Genomic DNA, 19,957 nt, shown 5'->3' on the forward strand with positions numbered 1-19,957 from the left:
AGCCAACTGCGATTTTATCATCTGATTGGGATTAAGGAGCTTCAAGCCTATCTCACAGCACTCCCAACTTTAGGACTCGGATGGCTCCATATGTATAAGTGTCCCAGCATTACCTTGAACTTTGTTGTCATGATCATCCTGGAGTACTGCAATGGCAACTGTGTGACTGTTTTCCATCTCTAACATTGTAGCTTCGTGAGTGGCTGAAATATCTTCTACCTGTTCAAAAGACAACAAAATGAAGTTGTGGACAGAAAAATATTAGTGCTATGGAGCACCAACGGGAGGAACTATCAGAAAATACCAGGGACTTGGAAAGTTACAGATGACACAGATTGAGGGCAACAGTTCTTATGTTATCAAGTGTAATGATTAATTGCAGGAAGTGTGTTATGACTCCCCGAGTGATGGGATGTGAGCACTACAGCCTGCTTTGCTGCTCTTGCAACTTAATGGTAACAACAGTGGTATTAAAAAAAAACAACACAGGCTGAAAACCTTTCATTTGTCAAGGCCATTTATGTGTTCAGAAACTTCAGCAGCCCATAAACTGAAATGCTATTAACAAACCAGACTCTCCCGTATGATCTGATAAACAGACCCAATTCCAAGATATCCTGGGTTTATTGCCCTTCATAGTATTCTACTACAATTATTTTTATTTTAAAACCTTGAATTAACCTCAATGGAAGATGCCAAAAAGATTTAGCATTTATTTATAGAAAAACAATGAAAATAATAGCTATCGGCAAATATAAAATGGAACAATAATTATTTAGAGAATCATCATTACAAACTCCTATTCCCAGCTAAAATGCTCATATGCTTATTAATCCAATCCCAGTAAGTCAGTGATACCCTTTGTTAATATATGCACAAGCATTTTCAAGTTGGTGCAGAAATAAATCATTGAGATGCCACTGAAATCAGCAAGTTTCCCTTCGTCTTCTCTTACGTCTGATTACCGAGAGCTTTCCTGTTGTTCAGTCAGTGCAGTAACTTACTGATGCAAACAACAATGACAAAAGCTACATGATAATATATAGAACAGGAAAACTTTCCACTGCCTACATGCAGATAACACACCCATTGGTTTTGTGTAAGGTGCATCAATGGATCGTTCCTTCACATCTTTTATTATAGGGCGTGTGGATAAGATATAGCCAGATTCCAAATTTTTCTTGTGGCCATGAGACCCAGGAGTGAGAATATAGCATTACTTGACTGCAATATTAGGCCAATCCAGTGACTGAATAGGCAAGGAGGTGAATATATTAAAAAAACTGGTTCAACAAAGTGCACTTTATTCTTCAGCTCCCATTGGTGGATCACACACTGGTTTATTTTTGATATGATAAAGACAATAAAGAATAAATATATATATAAATAAGACCAATGGGAGTTTTGTCTGAATAAATCACATAGGATCAAGACCTCTTAAGTTAGCTGAGATTCATTCTTAGCACCAGAGATATGCATCAAGTCAAATATGATGGGATTGTGCCATGTATCTGTTATCGAAACACAATGCTCATAAAAAAATCAAGTAAAACAGCCTCAACCTTTTGAATATTCATACATACATGTCTGGTGACAAATAATCACCATCTCATTCTGATTAACTATTGCAAGGATTCTACAGCGACATTGTTTCTTGTGACAGCGCTGATCATACAATTAATCTACCACATGAGACTCTGGAATCATTTCAATCTCTTTTACCGGTGGTTTCCCCTGCACTTTACATTTTGAATGCAGTTAGTGTTCTTGAAAGGTGCCAGGTTGGCACTCCTGGAGACTGATGCACCTGGCATCTCTATGGAACAGACACATCACCAGCTGTGACAAGACAAGCTTCTCCAAATCATTCTAACCTGAAGCAGGAGGAACTGCCTCTTTGTTTGGTCTCCAGGCTTGTTCAAACCTTAGTCTACAATGGTGCCACGTAGTACCACTTGCGATGGTGGTTTCTGTTGATTTGGACAACCGTCCTAATGAAAATGGACTAGTACCATCAACTCACATCATAACAGGCTAATGAAAAACCATCAGATGGCAATGAGTCCTTGCCACTATTGACCCAATGACCTAATGCTGAAAAGATCTGTATCCCACTTCCAATTTCCGGGGCCCACCAGACTCTGTCAGAGTAATCTTCTAATTGCCACATATAAAGGACTATATAGGTCACTTGCTCTTCTGGGCTTTGTGAGTTATAATGATCACATTCCCTAATCAAACAGATTCTCTTGCATTGTTTTGTAATGTGGTGTATCAAACAATTGTATTTTTATAGTGAAACAGCTGTTCACTGTGAAGTTGCTTCATGCACACAGATGTTTTATTTACATTTAATGTTAGATTAAAGAACAAAGACAGAGCCACAGAACTAGTGTGGATAAGAATAAATGTTTTACTACATTTAATCATTCAAAATATCAAAGTTAGCTCAGACATCAGCTGCCAAATTGCTAATTAAATTAGATAAGATTTACATTTAGAATGAAAAATATACATTTAGTTTGGAATTTGAAATTATACAAACTTGTCTTGATGATAACATGAAAAGAGACAGTGCTATGGTTAAGAATTATTAATAAAACAAAGTGGGATTTAGTTGCTGAGATGAGATCTAAAGAGTGAGTGAGTAGAGGGCTGGGTGGCTTAGTGAGCTGGTACTGATGCATGAATACCATCAGCCCCTTCCCCTGGTATTTATTCTATTTGTTTGTATGTCAGCCTATCACCACCTCTGAAGCACTGCCAGAATTCTTTACCTTGTACTTGCTTAAATCGTTATTCATGCCTTACTTGCTTTCTGTATGAACACCACTGCATTGGAATGACTATGCTAAATCCCTAATCTTCTGAGATCTAGGAAACAGGAGGCAGAGTTCCTTTCTTCACCAGCTTCACTGGCAGGTTCCCTCTCAATAAAGCCAAAAAGCTAGTTTTCAAAAATTTCTCCATGGATTTTGCCCAGCCTACATTTCTGACTCCATACCCATTTTCCTTCTGGCTTCCTTTGTTCTTCCAGTGTAGCCTTCTCTGCCACTTTTCATAGTAGGTAGATTCTTTCGCACATGGAATCAGGTCTCCTGGGTTCTAAACTTAGCTCTACCACTGATTCACTCATTCATCTTGACAAAGTCACCTAACCTCGTTTTTCTATCTGTAACAACTACCTCCCAAAGGAGTTATAAGGTGTAAGAACATAAGAATTGCCATGTGGGGCCAGACCAGTGGTTCAAAAGACCTGTCTTCTGACAGTGGCCAATGCCAGATGCTTCAGAGGGAGTGAACAGAAGAGGGCAACTGTCGAGCGATCCATCCCCTGTCATCCAGTCCCAGCTTCTAGCGGTCAGAGGCATAGGCCTGGTCTACGCTGTGGGAGAAGGGGGGGATCGATCTAAGGCCTTGTCTTCACTTACCGGAGGGTCCGGCGGCACACAATCGATGTTCTGGGATTGATTTATCGCGTCTGGTTAAGACGCGATAAATCGATCCCGGATCGATCCCGGAAGTGCTCGCAGTCGGCGCCGGTACTCCAGCTCGCCGAGAGGAGTACGCGGCATCGACGGGGGGAGCCTTCCTGCCACGTCTGGACCGCAGTAAGTTCGGACTAAGGTACTTCGAATTCAGCTACGTTATTAACGTAGCTGAATTTGCGTACCTTAGTCCGAAGTAGGGACTTAGTGGGGACCAGGCCTAAGATACGCAACTTCAGCTACGAGAATAGCGTAGCTGAAGTCGACGTATCTTAGATCGACTTAAATTGACATACTTCGCGTCCTTGCGGTGCAGGATCGATGGCCGCCGCTCCCCTGTTGACTCCGCTTCTGCCTCTCGCAGCGATGGAGTTCCGGAGTTGACAGAGAGTGTGTTCAGGGATCAATTTATCGTGTCTAGACGAGACGTGATAAATCGATCCCCGATAGATCGATCACTACACGCCGATCCAGCGGGTAGTGTAGACGTACCCTTAGGGACACCCAGCCCATGAGGTTGCAACCTTGACTAGGGTGACCATATTTCCTATGCTGAATATGGGACACCTGGTAAAATTACTTGTATTCAAGAGAGTTCAACGGCAATCAATCAGAACTACGCAGTACAAACATTCAAATTAACATCAAGTTGACTGAGCCCCTGTTAAAAAGAAATACTGCATACTCGGATGCTTTTTATTTACCTTCTTATCGTTAAGGCTTTAGGGTTCACATGGGGAGAAGCGACACACACCTCACTCTCATACACCTCTCTCACATGGGTGGGGGTGGGTGACTGACCGACCTGACCCTCCCTGTCTGGTGCTCTCTGCCCTCCATGCCTGGCTGGGCCTCTGGGATGGACTCGCCGCTCCTGGTACCTGGTGCCGCATCTTCCTGAGGCCACGCGTGGGGGTGGGCACGCCGGGTCACATGCCCCCCTCCCCAGATTTCAGCCAGGGTTCAAACCAGAATGGCCAGCAGCAGCCTTTCGACACTGTATGGGAGGGAAGGGATGGGAGCTGCTTCCAGATATGGGCGGGCAGGAGGAGCGGAGGGATGACCTGACCTGTCTCTTTGCAGATCTCATCTCTCCTCCCCTCCCCCCCCTCAGCTCACCTGTGACTGGAAGCAGCTTGTCCCTTCCTGCCTGCACAGTGTCAAAGGCAGCTAACACCTCCAGGCTGCTGCTGGCCACCGACATAACCCAGCTGCCTACTGTCCCTTCACTACAGTGCGGGCAGGAAGGGGTTAAACCCTAATGATGCATTGTGCACCAGGGCCCAGGGAACCTGACTGCAGTGGCTTCAGCGAACTCGGCCAGAGAGGTGGCTCAGCAGAGGAGGGTGCCTAGGGGATGGAGCAGCCCCGCTCCTGGGTGGGGAGGAGGCGCAGGTGAAGAGGGTGCTACGCCCCTGCCTGGGGTGCTGCTGTGGAGACTGCAGGGTTGAGGCGCGAACAGGCTGGAAATCGCCCCACCCCCGCCACTCCAGAGCTTAGCTGAGGGGTGGAGAGGCTTCCCCGTGTCAAGTGCTGTGTGTGGCTTTGGCACATACAGGGCTCAACTCCTCCTGGCCAGCGCCCCAGGTCGGAGGGTCTTTGGCTTTCCCAGGGTGCTGGCCCAGCCAGAGGCAGTGGGGGAAGGAAGGAGCCTGCCGGCCAGGCTGTTGGTGAGCTGAGTGCTCCGACCAGGGCTGGTTCTCTGTGCAGCGCTGGGAGCGGGATGCATCCCGCCGGGGGGGATATGGAGGAGCAGCTGGGCTGGGGGGTGAAGGGGCAAAGCAGGGAGAGAACAGTGAGAGGGACCGTAAAGGACCGATGGATGGGCAGCAGAGGCGACACGTAACTGGCCGCCGCCTGATGCCTGCCCACACTCACCAGCCACCGCAGCGTGCAGCCAGTGCCGTCCGGAAATGGGATGGAGGGTGGGGCCCTGCTAGCCAAGAGCCGGCACCCAGCGAGGGCTGTGCTGAAGGACCAGCAGAGGGAGAAGCTGGCCCCGTGCTCTGCAGCTTTGCCCCACCACCAGCCTTGCACTACCCACCCCCATCGTCAGCCACTGGACGCCCCCCTCACCGCTGGTGGGCAAGAGGCTGGCGATCAGGGATCCGGCCAGCAGCAGGACTCGCCAGTACTGATGGAGGGTGCGGGCAGGGGAGAGACAGAAAATATGGGACAATTTGCCCATTTTTAAAGAAAAAGTTGGGACACCTGCAGGAGGGCTTAAATATAGGACTGTCCCCTTAAAAATGAGACGTTTGGTCACCCTAACCTTGACCATCTTGGCTAACAGCCATTGATGGACCTCTCCTCCATGAAATTAATTAATTCATTTACTAATGAATAAATATTGAGAGGAGGCCCAAACTGGAGAAGTGTAATGAGCTGGAGAGTGCTGTACATGGGTAAGATCGTTAGGAAAATGTTTGAAAACCCGGAACACAACTTTACTTTGGATTTAAAAAAAATCTTGTTTTAACTTAGTGTTGGACTAACAGCCCTGAAGACTAATTCATATTTTTGTATGGGACACTGCAACCCTTGAATGACACAGATTTATGTCCCATTGCTTCACCTGGCAATAATGTGGCAGATTAAACCATAACAGACTGGGAAACGAGCAAGATAAATATGCTAAGAATCCAACCCCAGCACAACCTGTCTGACCTGAGTCAGCTTATTTTATAACTAGAATAACAGCAAAGCACCATCCTGCCCAATATCTCTAAGAGCTGCCAAAGAAATGAATAGAAACACAGCACTGCAAAGAAAACAAAGAACAAAAAACAAAAAAACCCCAAAGCTTAAATCCTCAGCAATTGAAAACCTCACCTATGAGTTCCCAAACAATCAGTAATGTCTGATAGTACATAGACTTCACAACAAGACATCTTTAACCAACAAAAATGACTCAACATAAAAGGGGTAAAAACAACACGAAGCACGGGTCAATATAGATGGTAAAAGATTAAGAGTGAAGATAAGGAAACTCTCTAGCTTAAAACACAAAGAGCTTTTGACTCAAACTTTCCCAACACTTCCCACCACATACTAGGAAATCAATACTCAGACAAAAGCATTGGGTAAAACAGCACAATTGGGAAGGATTTAAGATCAATAACTATAAAAGGATTTAGCAATTCAGAATGGTCAAATCCCAGCGAGAGCACTCCCATCCCTGCCACAAAGGAATCAAACCTTACATAGGAGACAGAAGGAAAACATCCTTGATAAAGACATTAACTAGAATCTGCCATAAGAGATTAGCAGTTGATTGACTGTGAGGGGAAAAAAAAATAAACAACATGTGAACAAACATCTTCAGGCTAGAAACGGAGGAAGATGGATATTCTTTATGTACATTCTCAGACAAAAAGCTTCCTTTTCAGCGTTAAGCTACACTGGAGAGCTTGTGGCTATGCAGTTATCCTGGCTAGAGCTAGTTGGGATTCAGAGCAGGATCTTGTGTCACCCACGTCCCAAGGGTGTGCCCTAGCCACTGGGCTATAGGCTATTTTAGGATGGCTCTCTCTCTCTTTCTCCTTAATTTTGGAAGGTCTCAGTTTCAACCCGATGCTTTGAAATCTTAACAATTTTCGCAGGACGGGAAGACTGTTTCCTGCCCAATTCTAATCGTGACAATGCTAGTGCTGGACCCTCTGGCTGTGAGTCCTAGATGCACGTTTTCCACCATTTTCCTCCTCTGCATACCATCCAGATGACAGGACAGTAGATATCAACATAATATGGTGCAGCACCCCCCATCTCTTCCAGGCCAACACTCTGAGCCTCCATAAGGAACCATTTGATAAAAATAAAATCATCATCTCCCCACTTTGTACTTGTACTCTCTTCCCAGGATCTCAAAGTGTTTTACCACACACGAGGTACAGAAGGTGAATAATATCCTACCCATTTCACAGACAGATGAACTCAGAGACATTGGGTCTCATTCTCATGTCTTGCACCACTATGCAGTCATTTACTGTTGTGCAAAGTCAGGGTCATTCTGATTGATTAGTGCTTTACATTCACCTCACACAATTGCAAATGACTACACAAGGTACAAGGATCAGGGCCAGAAAAGTTAGATGACTTTCCCAAGATCACTCAGTGTTTCAGAGGCAAAGCCAAGACTAGAACCCTGGAATTCTGAGTCCGAGGCTTTTGCTCCAAACACGAAACTATGAGATACATATTAGAGAATCCAAGTACCGTACATGCATTCCTATGTGAAATTTCAGCCACGAGACCCTGCAGGCAACAGGACTAGTCTGTCTCTTAGGTTTCAGGGTTAGATTCCACCCAGACATGATGAAGATATAGAAATTACAATGAGAAGAGCCTTCCATGAATAGCGTTGGTTAGGGCAGGTCTACACTACCGCTTAAATCCATTTAATGTACATTGTTAGGGGTGCGAAAAAGCTTCCCCCCAAGAGACGCAAGTTTTGCCCTGTCCATGCCAGCGCTGTGACGGTGGGAGACACTCTCCTGCCAACATAGCTTCTCTTTCTTGCTGAGGTGGAGTAATTATGCCGACAGGCGAGCGCTCTCCCGTCGGCCTAGTGTGTCTTCACCAGATGGGCTACACTGGTGCAGTTGTGCCGATGTAGCGCTGTAGTGTCGATTTGCCTTTAGTCTTTGGATAAAGTCTGTCAGGGCTGAAATCTTTTTAACCATGTCAATTGTTAATTGTGTGCAATATGAATAATTAATCAAAGTCAATGGAAGGAGTCATTTCCATAAACCACAGCAGAGCATCCTGCTAGCACGTCCGATTCTACCACGGTCTACACACGAGTACAGTAGTAGGCCCATATGTGAGTTAAAATGGCCATGCAGTTAAGTTATTAAAAAATAAGGCTAAAAATACTATATGCTATGTAATCCCATTTATTTAGGAAAGAAAAGCAGGAGAAATACTTGAGGCTTATAGTCAAAGTTATGTGCTCAGTTAGAGGCAATAATGTCTAATGGTTGAACAACAGAAGTCAGAAAATCTGGATTTTATCCTGTGTCGTTGACAAAACATGTGCCGTTAGGTACGTCACTTCACTGCTCTGCCCCACTTTATCTGTAATTTGAAATATAACTGGGCAAGCTTCTGCTGCCCTTATTTGCATTGAGAAGTATCTTACTTAACATGTAGATTCAGTCAAATCAATGGGGTACGGTACTGCTCATTGTGAGTAAGGGTGGTGGATGGGGCCCAATATTTATATTTGGTACCGCACAAGTGAGTTATCTGTAAAGCACTTTAGGATGTGTGACTGAAAGGCTTTGTACAGTCAGAAGTATGTGCTTTTCTTTAGACTAGGAAGGATAAGAAACTTGGATCTTCTACTAGTTATCAGCTTGTTACAATGTCTTCATACTGGAGAAGGTCACAATATTCAGCTGGACAGTAACCTGCACTGTAATTGCATTGCTCTATCCCCCTAACATGAATAACTTATGGCTGACCTGTTCCTGGTGCTGACACTTGATCCTCACAAGTTGAAGTCTGTGTTCCTCTTGCAAGAGGTCCATTTCACCCCTGTACTGTAACTGCAACCTCTCCTCAAGGGCACGCAGCTCTTCTTGCTGTTGCCAATGCAGCTTCCTCACCTCCTCCTCAAACCTTCTCTCCAGTTCCTCCTTCTCTTTTTGTAATTTCTCACATCTTGCTGTGTTGAGGGCTGTGGAGAAAAGACAGCACAATCGGTAAAGTCTGAGATAGTAATCTCTATGGGCAGGGACCATCTTTTTGGTTTGTATTTGTATTGTGCCTAGCACAGTCGAGTCCTGGTCCCTGACTGGAGCTCCTGGGCACCACCACAGTACTATTTGTATTAAACAAACAATAACAAAGTTGCAATAGATACAGAAATGATTACCACAGACGCACACACAGACACTTCAACTCACAATACAGATTTAACAAGGCATTATGTGTTGCCCTAGGGAGGGCACTTCTATTGCTGTCATACGTGTTACTCTGGATCTAGAATATGAGTCTAGCTTTCTGATGTCATAATTTGTATTTCTGTTTTCTGATTCTGATCTTATGCTTTGTCTAACAACAATTAATAGGAAAGAAGTGGATTTCCACTGCTCTCTGCTGAGACACAGTTAGAAATCATTCTATCGACATGAAAAATTGGAGCCTGGAAAGAAACTAAACAGCACAGACCTGGTTCAGCAACAAATGACATATAAAAAGAAGAGCTTGAAGAAATAAATGCCCACTTTTTAAAGTTGTTTTTGTATTGAGTGGTTTGTGTGTTTCACGGACCTAGAGAACATAAATGTAAGAGCAACATTTAAGGCAACAAGCGATGGTGGGATTTACACTCTCATGATCCATCATTATTATTATTCCTCTGAGTTAATGGGCCATATCAGAACTGGTGTAACTGGGTGCAACTCCAACAGAAGTGCCGGTGAAGTCAATGAAGTTTAACCTGCTTCCACCAGGCCTGAATTTGGCTATAGGAACATACAGATATTGTTCCAAAGCTCTGAGTACGTCAATGGTGTGGATGGTTCTTTGTTTTCTTCATCCATCTGCACCACCGTAGAGTTTCAAAATCCATGTCTGGGTTCAAGCTGAGTGAAGTTGGATAGAACCCACAGAGAGAGCAAGCTTGCTAACTTTTTTTGAGATCTCTCAAGTAGGGGAAGATTGAAATCAACAGGAAATTTAAAGTTAGAAAAAAATTAGTGAAGCAAGGAAACAGATGTGTTTTGAACTGTGTTATGGCATTGATCTATCTGAGATCCTCCACCCATAGGCATAGCTTGTTTGGAAGAAGAAGCAGCTTCTGATGAGACTGGCTGCACCAATTTAGTTACCCATCCTGCCTTCCCATTTTGAAATCTCGAGATTGCTGACCAAAATAATGGCCTAAATTAGAATGGTGGATGCTGCTGCAATTCTCTGTGAACAAGGCTCATATTGTTTCATAAATACACTTGCTCTATAATTTCCACGTCACATTCACTCAGCTTATTTGCCAAAACCAGTGGTTACTACTTTTATCACTGTTCATGCTCTTTTCTCCTTTTTGCTTTGTCATCAGTCTGAGCTCATTCTTCATGCAGAAGCTGCCATGGTAGCACTAGTTTGTCAAATAAGGTACATCTACACTGTGCATTACTTTCAGCGGCCTGTAGAGTACATACAGTACAAACACGGCTATAAACAGCACTGTAGATTGTGAGGCATGGCTTAGGTGAGTAGAATAAAGACGTGCCTGAACCCTGTGGGTGTGTACCCGGGTACATATCCAACACGGCCAGGGCCGGCTTTAGGCTGATTCAGCTGATTCGGCTGAATTGGGCCCCGTGCCAAGAGGGCCCCGCGCCACAGCTCTCCACCCCGCCCCCAGCTCACTTCCCCCTCCTCCCCTCCCCTGAACGCTCTGCCCCCTGCTCCTCCCCCACCCCTGCTTCCAGCGAATCAGAGGTTCGCGGGAAGTCTGAAAAGAAGCAGGGGCGGGCAGGCAGCACCAGGTAAGCTGAGTCAGGGGTGTGGGAGGGGGACGTGAGAAGCGCTCCGGGGAGGTGCGGCGCGGCGCAGCCCAGTCCGGCCCCGGCCGAGCAGCTCCAGCCGCAGCAGCTCCGGCCCCGGTTCTGGCCGAGCGTGCTGGCCCGGCCCGCTCGGCTCGGCTCCATCCTGGCCCCCATGGCTCGGCTCAGGTCCGGCCCAGGCCCCGCAGCTCGGCTCAGCTCCGTCCCAGCCTCCGCGGCTCGGCTCGGGTCCGGCCCAGGCACTGCAACTCAGCTCGGGCCCGGCCCCCGTGGCTCAGCTCGGGCCCAGCCCCCATGGCTCAGCTCGGGCCCGGCCCCCCAGCCCGGCCCGGCTCGGGTCCGGCCCATGTCCGGCCCCCCGGCTCGGCTCGCGTCCGGTCCGGCTCGGGTTCGGCCCCCCGGCTCAGCTCCAGCCCGGCCCCGGCTGAGCGGCTCCGGGCCAGACCCAAGCCCCCACGACCCCGGCTGGAGCTCAGCCCGATTCCTGGGGGCGGGGCTTGCGGCAAGCCACGCCCCCAGGAATCGGGCCCCGCTCTTGCTAAAGCCGGCCCTGTACACGGCTCTCTACTCGCCCAAGCTGTGCCTCCCCATCTACACTGCTGGAGCCTTTCCCTACTGCAGGGAGATGCTGGAGCCTTTCCCCGCTGCCTCCCCCCTGCCACAGCCTTTCACTTTCAGTGTGGACACAGCCTTCTTTTCACTGAAGCGCGTAGCTACCCATATCCTACATGACGCCACATGTGGTGGGCAGTACAGACATAGCCTTAGTTACAGCAATGGTGTCAGATATTTTTTATTTTTAAAGAGATACTTTAAATGGATTAGGGCAAATATTAATAAATCATAAACACAGTCTCATTTGGGGTTTGGATAAAGTAAGACCTAACCAGGATCTTTGCTAAACTCCCCAACCAAACCGTGTTTGAGGTTTGAAAAATTTCAGTTAACCTGTTTTGAATCTCCCCCCACCCACACACACACACCCTTTTCCATGAACCTTTGCAGCTCTTGGTCTGGCTGGAACCATAAGCATAAGTACTGAAACATCAGGATAAAGGGCTTTTAATGTGGGATTTCCGTCCATCTGGAAGCAGGAAGTACTGATAATCTCAAGAGACAGCCTATTTCCAATGTATTCAGCCTAATATTGAAGACCTCACCAAGAGGCACCTCTTTAGTTTATGTATTCTAGAAATCCCCTCATCATTCATAGTCATAGAAATGTCGGGCTGGACAGGACCTCGAGAAGTCATCAATCCAGCCCCTTGCAATGAGGCACAACCAAGTAAACCTGGACCATCCCTGACAAGTTTGTGTATAACCTCGCTCTTAAAATCCTGCAATGATGAGGATTCCACCACCTCCCCTCATTCCTTCCTGCAGAAGAACCATGGGAAGGGGAAAGTGATCCAGGGAAATATGTGTGTTTGTACTTCCTGAATTCCTGAGGCCTAGTCTTGCTGGTGGGATGGTAATTGCAGAGAGGCCTGGAGGCATGGCCCTACCAGGTGTAATTCAGCTCCCAGTGAAGTCCCTGGGAATCTTTCTACTGACTGCAGTAGGGCCCAAAGGCATTGATGTTCTAAGATTCATGGATCCTGAAGCATCTACACAGGTGATCTGCCCCTCTGTGCTACTCTTCGGATTCTCCTCTTCCATGTCACCATGGCTGATCAGGAGCCAGGCTGCCATGCCTGCCACCTGCCTCTGAGCCCTGGAACCCCTTTGGTGGGGGCTGACAGCATGGAATGGAACTTGTGGAAGTTAATGATTTCAGGGTCGCTATTAACTTCCATAAGAATTTGCCAGCAGGTTTCCTGGAGGAATGGTGCCATGCACAGCAGCTGATCCCCCAGTGCCACTACCTTCACTCAACCATGCCCCTATCAAAATCCAGGGCCCTGGCTATGGGTTTTTGCACAGATGAGGTTTCACAGGACTGGAGGGAGCAGGTGGCTGCTGCTTCTCTGAGTGTGTTTCCCTCCATCTGATAGTTTTTGAGAGCACTGAAATGGAGTTTCTGCCCTTCCCATGTCTTCTGCACCCTACAGTGGGAGGGAAAAACCAATAATTCTGCAAGATCAATATACGCAATGTATGAAGTCCTATTACATGCCTTGTACGTGAAGTAGAAGATCAGCAATTTATATGGACATTAGATGAAGTTTCTTTTCTCTTGCGGTTTTGTGTTATAATTTTAAACGCTCTCTTATTATTTTGTTGCGTGACTATACAGAGCTACATTTTGTGTTAGCTTCCATTGCTGTGTGAAACTATCAACGAGCCAAAGTACAATGAGATCAAGCTTCAAGGTCTGTATTCATTATAATTGAAACCTACTCAAGCTTTATATTGGAATTATAATGAAACCTGTCCTTCAGCAATCTCTTTAATGAGATTGCACAACACACAGGCATAGGCTACGAAATGACACTTTTTGAACTAGAAGTAACTCTCAAACACAAACCACAAACCAACACGATAAAAAAATCCCTCAAATACAAAGCAATTGTAGAGGTCTGCATAGAAAGCCCACTAATTTTGCTAATGGGGGATGGAGGATGGATGCCATGCTGATCTTAAACACAAAAAAGAAGCTTACAAGAAATGGAAGATTGGACAAATGACCAGGGAGGAGTATAAAAATATTGTTCAGGCATGCAGGAACGAAACCAGGAAGGCCAAATCACACTTGAAGTTGCAGCTAGCAAGAGATGTTAAGAGTAACAAGAAGGGTTTCTTCAGGTATGTTAGCAACAAGAAGAAGGTCAAGGAAAGTGTGCACCCCTTACTGAATGAGGGAGGCAACCTAGTGACAGAGGATGTGGAAAAAGCTAATGTATTCAATGTTTTTTTTGCCTCTGTCTTCACGAACAAGGTCAGCTCCCAGACTACTGCACTGGGCAGCACAGCATGGGGAGGAGGTGACCAGCACTCTTTAGAGAAAGAAGTGGATCGGAACTATTTAGAAAAGCTGGACAAGCACAAGTCCATGGGGCCGGATGCGCTGCATCCGAGGGTGCTAAAGGAATTGGCAGATGTGATTGCAGAGCCATTGGCCATTATCTTGGAAAACTCATGGCGACTGGGAGAGGTCCCAGATGACTGGAAAAAGGCTAATGTAGTGCCCATCTTTAAAATAGGGAAGAAAGAGGATCTGGGGAACTACAGGCCAGTCAGCCTCACCTCAGTCCATGGAAAAATGATGGAACAGGTCCTCAAGGAATCAATTCTGAAGCACTTAGAGGAGAGGAAAATGATCAGGAACAGTCAGCATGGATTCACCAAGGGCAAGTCATGCCTGACTAACCTAATTGCCTTCTATGAGGAGATAACTGGGTCTGTGGATGAGGGGAAAGCAGTGAACATGTTATTCCTTGACTTTAGCAAAGCTTTTGATACGCTCTCCCACAGTATTCTTGCCGCCAAGTTAAAGAAGTATGGGCTGGATGAATGGACTATAAGGTGGATAGAAAGCTGGCTAAATCGTTGGGCTCAACGGGTAGTGATCAATGGCTCCATGTCTAGTTGGCAGCCACTATCAAGCGGAGTGCCCCAAGGGTTGGTCCTGGGGCCGGTTTTGTTCAATATCTTCATTAATGATCTGGAGAATGGCGTGGACTGCACCCTCAGCAAGTTTGCAGATGACACTAAACTGGGAGAAGTGGTAGGTATGCTGGAGGGTAGGGTGGGGACCTAGACAAATTAGACGTTTGATCCAAAAGAAATCTGATGAGGTTCAACAAGGACAAGTGCAGAGTCCTGCACTTAGGACGGAAGAAGCCCATGCACTGCTACAGACTAGGGACCGAATGGCTAGGAAGCAGTTGTGCAGAAAAGGACCTAGGGGTTACAGTGGATGAGAAGCTGGATATGAGTTGACAGTTTGCCCTTGTTGCCAAGAAGGCTAATAGCATTTTGGGCTGTATAAGTAGGGGCATTGCCAGCAGATCGAGGGACATAATCATTCCCCTCTATTCGACACTGGTGAGGCCTCATCTGGAATACTGTGTCCAGTGTTGGGCCCCACACTACAAGAAGGATTTGGAAAAATTGGAAAGAGTCCAGCGGAGGGCAACAAAAATGATTAGGGGGCTGGAACACATGACTTATGAGGAGAGTCTGAGGGAACTGGGATTGTTTAGTCTGCAGAAGAGAAGAATGAGGGGGGATTTGATAGCTGCTTTCAACTACCTGAAAGGGGGTTCCAAAGAGGATGGATCTAGACTGTTCTCAGTGGTACCAGATGACAGAACAAGGAGTAATGGTCTCAAGTTACAATGGGGGAGGTTTAGGTTGGATATTAGGAAAACCTTTTTCACTAGGAGGGTGGTGAAGCACTGGAATGGGGTACCTAGGGATGTGGTGGAATCTCCTTCTTTAGAGGTTTTTAAGGTCAGGCTTGACAAAGTCCTGGCTGGGATGATTTTGCTGGGGATTGGTCCTGCTTTGAGCACGGAGTTGGACTGGATGACCTCCTGAGGTCCCTTCCAACCCTGATAGTCTATGATTCTATGGATCACTTGATGATTACCTGTTCTGTTCATTCCCTCTGGGGCACCTGGCATTAGCCACTGTCCGAAGACAGGGCACTGGGCTAGATGGACCTTTGGTTTGACCCAGTATGGCCGCTCTTATGATAATGGATCTTGCTATCAGCTAGTGAGTCACTGGTATTGTGACACTGAGCTTTTGCTTTTCTTAACATAAGGAAATTGCAACACAAATGCAAACATGAGCAATGTGAAATAAATGCCTGAAACCCCAGCACTTCACTGTCGCGGTGACAGATGGCAAATTAAAAAATATAATGTTCCTCAGATGGAGCAAGTCAGTGGAGCTATAGTGATTTACACAAGCTGAGAATGTGACCTTTTAGATTAGATGCAGTACATACCTACAGATATAGATTAGGTGAGATAGGCAGACAGATTAAATACCACAGGTAAAATGAGAATTTTAATTTAGGAGCTCCATTCTCCCCTTTAGAAGATCCACACCCCATAACTTCAAAATATTGTTGGATCTTTGTGTGCAGTAGGAGCAATAGAACTGAGATCATAATTATGCTCTTTGATTTTTCTGGATCTCTTCTTGAGCATATAGCATTATCAGATCAACCCCCCTTTTAAATAAGGTCCATATTTAATGCATGTGTAACCCTACATATGGTCCCACATTTCTGCATTTTCCTTGTTGTCACATCTTGGATTTTCAGGAAATGAAAAAGGATTCCTAGTTAACATTAAGTGGAAATAATTTGGACCAGCATTATTTGAAGTTCACCTGGGACTGATCTGACACTTATTATTTTAAAAGGACCATCTGTGATTTGGTTAGAGCTTGGGGCATATTAAGAGGAAAGTGCAGAGAACACAAGGAGTCCTCCCCTTCCCCTCCCTTGTGCCTCTCTGTAGGTTCCAGACACAATCCTACTGTCCAGACACAAAACTACTAGGGAATACAGGCATTTCTCTCTGCTACTACCCCTGCAGGTGCTAACTAACCTAGAGAGGTAGCTCAGAGGGTAGGGTGGGGCCATCTTTCTTATCTCCTTTGCACTGGTTACCAGAGCTTTCTGGGCATGGAGAGGAGCATCCATGTGCCACCCACTGAAGGGGTGGCAGAGCTGCTGCTGTATCATGTGCTCCCTGGGAGTCTCCAGGAAGAATTCTGTCTGAGAATTATTCCTGGGGGCTCCTAGTGCAGCCTGGGTCCTGGCATCAAACTCACAATGGGGCCCTACATATATTTAATGAAAAGAAGATAATAATAACCAGTGATTTATGGCTGGAATGGCCTTGCTTATGGGTTGGTCTGTTAACCCATATTTAACAGTCAGTTCTTCACTATGAAAATGAATGCCCTAGCCTCCACTTTTGGAAACAGACATGGGCTTCATTTTATAGTACAAACCTTCAGAAGAGAGTCCAAAGCACAATGCATATGGTGCAACGGCACAAGGCCAATGTCAGGACGAAGGCTGTGTTTATTGGTAGCAAACAGCAAGTCCATATGTGCCCAAACTAATGCAAAAATTCTAAAACTTAGCAGCTCCTGGAAATTGCAACAGTCACTAACATGGTAACAAAACAAAATCTACATCCCATCAAGAGGATTTCAGGTTGGATTTTTCCCCGGTGGGATATTTCACTTGTACTTTCCAGGCTGGAAGGGACTTTGATATAAAATGACATTTACTAGGATGACAACCTGCTCCAGGTTAAATCACAGAGTTGACATCACTGCTCCACAGTTTTCCTAGCACCAAGCTGATGTTATTTCCCTTGGTGAATGACCTATAGACTATTGTGTGCAACAGACAATCAAAATGTATTGCAGGCCCACTTCACAATGCAAGGAAAAGCTAAATGTCACCAATGGAATGTCACTCCTGCGCCTCTCGCATAAAACTTAACTGAGCAATGTATTTTTATACTCAGCCTTTATGTTCAAGTGGACTGCGAAACCGAGTGCTGATGCCAGTGTAACCACTCATATAGTTGACCTGGTTGCAGTGCTGTTGTAGCCGGGTTGGTTGGGAGATATGGTGTTTTTGTCACCCAAATACTCTGAGAGAACCGAGAGAACCTGCTTCAATATGAAAAAAAAAAACCCCCAAACCCAAAAATCTCCGATCGAACACCCCTAGTTGTCACCTACAACATCACATTGGAACCCATATGGGGTATCATTAAACAATTACAATCCATACTCGATGGGGACCCCATCCTGAAAGAAGTCTTTCCTAGTCCCCCTCTTTGGGCCTTTAAACAATGCCCTCAACCTCTCCAAGCTCATCATCAGACGCAAGCTCCTCCCAGGCCAGGACACACCAACTCAAAGCAGCACCAGCCCCTGACAGAACAACAGATGCAAAACCTGCAGTCATATCCCCACTGTTATGATGATCAAACTCCCCCCAACCCCCACCATCCAACACACCTTTCAAGATCCATGGATAGGGTTGCCAACCCTCCAGGATTGTCCTGGAGTCTCCAGAAATTAAAGATTAATCTTTAATTAAAGATTATGTCATGTGATGAAACTCCATGAATATGTGCAACCAAAATTTGCAACCCTATCCATGGGTCTTGCACATGTCTATCACAACATGCGGTATACCGCATCCAGTGAATTAAATAAATAACAACTATGTGGGTGAAACCAGACACTCATTATGTTCTCACATGAATTCACACAGAAAAATGATAAAAGACAAAAACACCCTATTATCTGAGGGCAAAGAGTTTTCGCAAAACTATCACTCTATATCTGACCTATCAGTCCCCATCCTCAAAGGAAACGTGTGCAACACCTTCAAAAGAGGAGCCTGGGAGCTTAAATTCATAACTTTGCTAGACACTAAAAATCCTGTTTTTAAAAAAGACCCTGGATTTATGGCTTATTACAACAATCTGTAACCCACTAACCCCCCCCACAATTTTTTGTCCTATGAGTGCAGAGTTGCTAACTGGCCATTTCACCTTCAATGGTCTCTTACAATATGTGTTAACTATTTATGCTAAACAATCTGTTTCACCTTGTGTTTAGCTGTGAGTTCTGAGTACCTTTCCCAGACCTGAAGAAGAGCTCTGTGTAGCTGCTTGAAAGCTTGTCTCTCTCACCAACAGAAGTTGGTCCAATAAAGGATACATTGTTATCTCACCAACCTTGTCTCCCTCACAGTTTGTCAGTTTCTGATCAGAGGATTGGCTCTACAGTCATTATTCAGAGATTATGATCCACGTATCTTTATATTACATATGGGCTCTCTTTTCCTTAACCTTATTTCTGACTGACCGTTGTAGATAAACAGAAAAATCCTGCAGGCCTTATTTCTCAGACTTTGATGGGATTTTTGTGAATAAGGATTGCACAATTTGTCCCATAGACGTCTATAGCAGTATTATGCACAGGTGGTTTTAAACACCTGTAAATTCGGATGATCTGAATTGTACTTCAGGATGTATTTCCTATTTAACTAAATATCTAGCTATTTACATGTCTCTCTCTATATATTACTTTATTTGTTGCAAACTAATGGATTATTTTGATCATTTCTAAACCAGATCCAACATGGTTTGGAATGGCTTCATCTCCCACTGATCTGAAGGGGAATTGAGGGTATTCAACACCTTCCGGATAAGGCCTTTTTTCAGCTTCAATGGCTTCCCAGGAACGACTGAAAAGTGCATATGTTTAACACTTATGAGAATTGGCTTCTAGTTCTGGCACTGACTGTGTGTAATGTGTTAAGAGCACTCGCATTTCTGGCATAATGTGTGGGCAGATCTTGATTGTATAAGATAACACAAATTCCTCAGTGTTTATAGCACTGGATATCCATGCGTCCCCCATGAGTACCAGGACTGGAAATGTACTTTCCTATTTCACTCTAATGGCAGATTTAAGAGTCTTATAACTGCTGCTACTTTAGCAGTAAGGGTTACATTTGCCAAGCAAGCTTTCTTTGAAACCAAGATGTTAAATGCTCTGAAATTAGGATTAAGTTTTGTTATTTTACTCCATTAATTATACGAGGCCTATCACCAACTCCCACTGAAGAAAATGACAGCTGTGTCACTCAGCCCGTCACATGATCGGGCCCTATAGCAGTAATCTTGAGCTATAACTACCTCATACCTTAGAGGTTTTTAAGGTCAGGCTTGACAAAGCCCTGGCTGGGATGATTTAATTGGGAATTAGTCCTGCTTTGAGCAGGGCGTTGGACTAGATGACCTCCTGAGGTCCCTTCCAACCCTGATATTCTATGATTCTGTGATTCATAGACATAAAATGTTTCTACTCCAGAAAATGATCCCAATCAAACCTGTCTAGTCTGGGCTTGGTACATGGGTTTATTCAGATGTTTATATGTCTGAAAGCCTTAAATTATTATTATTTTTATGGGAAATCACAAACAGCTGACAAATGTACAAACTGATTAACCAG

At 45.3% G+C, this 19,957-nt stretch overlaps 1 protein-coding gene across 2 annotated transcripts in view; it reads right to left on the reverse strand.

The window, feature by feature from the left end:
• Positions 1-19,957, reverse strand: part of MTUS2 (microtubule associated scaffold protein 2) — a 289,486-nt gene that overhangs the window by 26,470 nt on the left and 243,059 nt on the right. For both annotated transcript variants that reach the window (XM_054015375.1, XM_054015376.1), the window contains exons 8-9: positions 8,954-9,168; positions 114-219 (exon numbers count right to left, since the gene is read on the reverse strand). In XM_054015375.1, the coding sequence (XP_053871350.1) occupies positions 114-219; positions 8,954-9,168 (321 nt within the window). The remainder of the gene's footprint in view (positions 1-113; positions 220-8,953; positions 9,169-19,957) is intronic.

The sequence above is a fragment of the Malaclemys terrapin genome, chromosome 1 (genome assembly GCF_027887155.1).
Source record: "Malaclemys terrapin pileata isolate rMalTer1 chromosome 1, rMalTer1.hap1, whole genome shotgun sequence".
NCBI lineage: Eukaryota > Metazoa > Chordata > Testudines > Emydidae > Malaclemys > Malaclemys terrapin.